The 4365-nt window shown below is 30.1% G+C and overlaps 1 protein-coding gene across 1 annotated transcript in view; it reads right to left on the minus strand.

Annotated features, from left to right (window-relative positions):
- Positions 1-4365, minus strand: part of LOC106478114 (type I inositol 3,4-bisphosphate 4-phosphatase-like) — a 66277-nt gene that overhangs the window by 8402 nt on the left and 53510 nt on the right. The window contains 2 exon segments of the mRNA XM_022381646.1: positions 558-712; positions 3038-3144. Coding sequence (XP_022237354.1) covers positions 558-712; positions 3038-3144 — 262 coding nt within the window.

Below are 4365 nucleotides of genomic sequence, written 5' to 3' on the forward strand. Positions count from 1 at the left end.
ACCCAATGCGTGTCTCGTCGTGCACCATCACTATAAGAGATTAGAGTATAACAAACTTTACACATTATATACACTACACTAACGTGACACATAGGTGGTTTGTTTAACTATTATATGTGATGTACGTTTTTTTTTGGGGGGGGGTGTTAATGAGAGTGTTCCTAAACGTGACACTAATTTCTTGACGACCAAATACATTGTTAAGTATTTGCAATCAGGGTTTCTTATGTAAATGTACCTAATTTAGCATTTACATATACTGTATATTGCAAATCTAAAGCTAATAAAATAAAATACTTGTAATTTTTTTTTGTACATGATCATCATTAATAAGAAACAAAGAGTTTTATTAAAACCATTGTGCCAAACACCATTTTAGCCACAGCAAGGTGGTTCATAGAATGGCTCTAAGTTGTTTTCAAGTACAAACTTTTAGCCCATAGCTCTATCTCTTGACTAATTTGAGATCTAATTAAAGCCACAGCTATTGATTTTATCTTGTTTTCTCTCTAGTATCTTTAGAATATCAGATAATTTTGTTGTGAACACGTGATTACCTTCGCATGCAGGACAACACACGAGGGACTTCCTTTTCATCCAGGTCAAATTCATTTTGCAGAACCACACTCTGTTCCAATGTTACAGACATTGAAGTGCGATCCTTTCCACTCTTACAGCAAGTGAACCTAAGTCCTTTAAGTCGAGAGCAAATCTAAACAGAAACATCAATTATGTAGAACTATAAATAACTTGTTAAATGAAATACATAGGCAATGTTTACCTGTGGCATTAATAATAAATTATCAATGTCATTATGTATTTGTTGAAAAGAATCTTGTGGAACCAATGATACCAGTTGTACTTGTGAAAAGTAGTGGAACATGGTGATACTTGTGAACATTAGTGAATGCTAGCTCTCACGTAATTATGGCATCCTAGTAAACCAGATGTCAGAAGGTTGTAAACATGTAGTAATAATTTTGGTCACATAAGTGTTACATTCAGCAATGGAAGTTTGTACCAGTTTGACCCTGTATCTGTGCAAGCTGATCTCAAGGAATGACAAAGATACTTGTACAAGCTGGTATGTGAATATGTCATTTGGAATAGTCACTGATGTAGGTAATTTATGGATTGTGTGTTAATGCACTACATGAAAGTGCATTATAAAATTTTTTGTCTGTGAGGACAAATTTGGAAAGCCTAGGAATTTCTTACCTCTGCAGGCAGTGAAAAGTCACATCGAGAAATAAGAAACTGGCCAGTAACGTACATAAACAAAGAGATTCAACATTAATGTGACAAAATATTTTGTTTACTTGTTCACTCGTGTATCTGGTTTTGTTTTGTTGTCTGTGTTAAATTATTCAATGCTTTACAGCCCTGAACCTACATTTTGTATATACTTCAGTTTATCTCTCAAACACGAAAGTGATCTGTCAAAAATGCTTGGATCATTAGGGGCTCTTGTTTTATGATTTATATATTCTATATCCTATGTGATTTCTTAGTATTATTAGTGACTACCAATGGTACTTGTAATCACTAATGAATACTTGTTCCCACTAAAGAAGGAAGTTCTACTTTTAAATAGTGCTAAGATTATTGGGTTTCTTCTCATTTTGCTATTTATCTTTTTTTTTTAATCTTATTTTGATTTTTTGATATCAAGAGTAACCAGCAGTGACTTTAGTAAATACTTATGGTTACTATAAGTACATGGGAACAATATCACTGACCTATTAAAGTCACTAACAGCCTTTTTCAACATGTCATGAACACCAGCTTTCAAATTTTGGTATATCATATCCTTATTTTTTGTCACTACTTTTAGATATTCTTTACCTAATGTATTTACTAGTTTGGGGTTTTGTATTTGAAAAACAACTTATTTTTCTCTTCATCTTTAAATACACTGCACATTTATTTGTGTCAGTTCATGTACTGTTTTCAAACAGTTCTCAAAAAATATACATACTGTCAAGTGTCCAGCATAGTGAACAATGCATCAGTTCAACATAATATTTTTTGTTGTATTTTAAATAGAAGATGCTTAAAAACACATCAATTATCTATCGAAACTTTACATCATAAGGTATAATAAACATAAAAATGCATCGTAATAAAATTATACTATTTTAAAATGTAAGACATAAATTTAAATTTATACTACAAATTACAATGTTATAGCCCTTATTTTCATCTGTAAAATTATGAAACATACTTAAAAACCTTTTTTTTTTGTCTTGCTAAATGATGTCATAGATTAGACAGGAACAGATATAAATTAGAATATTAGGATTAAAAATACCAGCTAACTTTACAACAAACTATTTATCAGAGGTGACACTGGCACATGGGGCCCATGCTCCAATTCTTTTTGAAAGTGCCCCAAATCCCCAGTTGGTGTCTTGAAAAATCAGAATAGAAAACTATAATCAATATCATAATGAAACACCAAAAATTCCTGCATTTAAAGACCCAAGCCCCAAATCTTTTAAGTACTTAGCGATGGCTCTACTATTTATAGTAGTTTTTTTTTTCAATTAATGAACTAACAAAAGTTTAATCATTAATGAATAACTTGTCAAGTTAAGATATGTTATAAATAATAAATGCAAAACACAAAATATATGAAATCGAGTGAAACTGGTTGTAGATGATACTGAGAATACACGTCTACACAGTCTGATTAATAAACAGAATGACAAAAATTAAATAACCTCACGAGTAAAGTTTGAAAGTTTTTTTGTCTTTTAGTTTTATGTCGAAGATAAGTTGCTTTTCTGGAAACACCCAAAATGTAAATACAAGATTAACATACTTAGATAGGGTTCATTAGACCCCTATATTGTTATAGATGGAAATTATTCAGTTATCCACAAAAATTAAAAAAACAATCAATATTGCATATACTAACTTTCACAGTTGTCTCTCTCTTTATCACAAACATTACATTTCGATTCAATAAATCTAAAAAAAACCCATAACATACAGGTTAAACTTAAAAGGTTTCTAAAACAATCTTGTACCTCACCTCAGCCCCAAGATGAAGTATGCTAATATTTTTACTCTTTCGAGCTTGTACTTGGGTTTGAAGCTGGTCGAGCAGTTCATCTACTTTAACTTCCTGAAGTCGAATTCCTTTGAAAGAAGGTGAATATAAATATTATCTTTTTTATAGTGAGCACTTTATTTTTCTAAACAAAACTTAAATACTGATATTTTATACACATATTATTTTTCATACATGCTGTATTACATACTTTTAAGTATACACAACCAAAAATGACAAGACTGGTAAAATATTTCTAATGTCTCCTAAAGAAGTCTAATATTAGAATATTTTGAAAACCTATCATAAAAAAGTCTTAAGTGTTTTTTACCATTTAACAATATAATTTTCTGAAGCATATTCATAGCTCCATGAAGACAAATCTGGTTAAGAACTTGGGTACCAACACAAGAATATCTTTGAAGCTCAAAGTTCTCTAATAACTGATCCATACAAAACTCTGGAAATGTTCAGAATTCTTCAGCAATGAATTACAAAAGTAGTTAAAAACCTTTCATTGCTTTTAATAATCTTCTTCAGACTCTAAAATATCACAAAAACTATTTACTCATCTTCTAAAAACCTAACTTAACTCTTTCAGCATGGGCTCAGTCCCTGGGACCGACCTTGTAACTATTTTGTGCTTGATATAATTTTCATGCTATATTTAAATTAGTAAGCGTATGTTAACGAAATTTGGTAGATTATCAGTAAACATTAGTGCTTTCATTTGTGAAATATCAAATTTTTTATTAAGTCTTAAAGTTTGTTAAGCAATGTTTTTCTCATACCTTTTTTTTTACTTTTTGCATGTTGCCTATCCAACATGCAAAGCAATTTTCAAATTTCACATGTGAAACTTTTATAATGTCCAGATAGTTATCAAACATTTCTTAAGAAAAAACTTTATATTTTATCTGTTATTTTCACTAACGAATCTCTCTTCAGGTTCAGTAGATTTGACCAATCTTGTAACCACCATAAAAAATTAGGAAATAAATATAAATTATGCTTCTTTCATCCTAGAATGCCAACAAATTATAACATGAAAAGATAAATGTTTGGACCTCATAACATTATACATTTATATATATTTATTATATTGTCCTTTCGGCCGTGTCTGGCTAACAATACAGAAGTTACAATGATGTGGCACGTGTTCTCATGTTACCGTATCCAATAATATAAAACTGACCTTTAGTCTTTACTAAGTGACATGTCTTGACTATGTTTTAGTAGACTAGTATTTTGTAAAATACAGTCACATTTCAATTATTATACATTATATATGTATATAGATTATTACTTTT

This window comes from Limulus polyphemus, unplaced genomic scaffold, assembly GCF_000517525.1.
Source record: "Limulus polyphemus unplaced genomic scaffold, Limulus_polyphemus-2.1.2 Scaffold181, whole genome shotgun sequence".
In the NCBI taxonomy this organism is placed as follows: domain Eukaryota; kingdom Metazoa; phylum Arthropoda; class Merostomata; order Xiphosura; family Limulidae; genus Limulus; species Limulus polyphemus.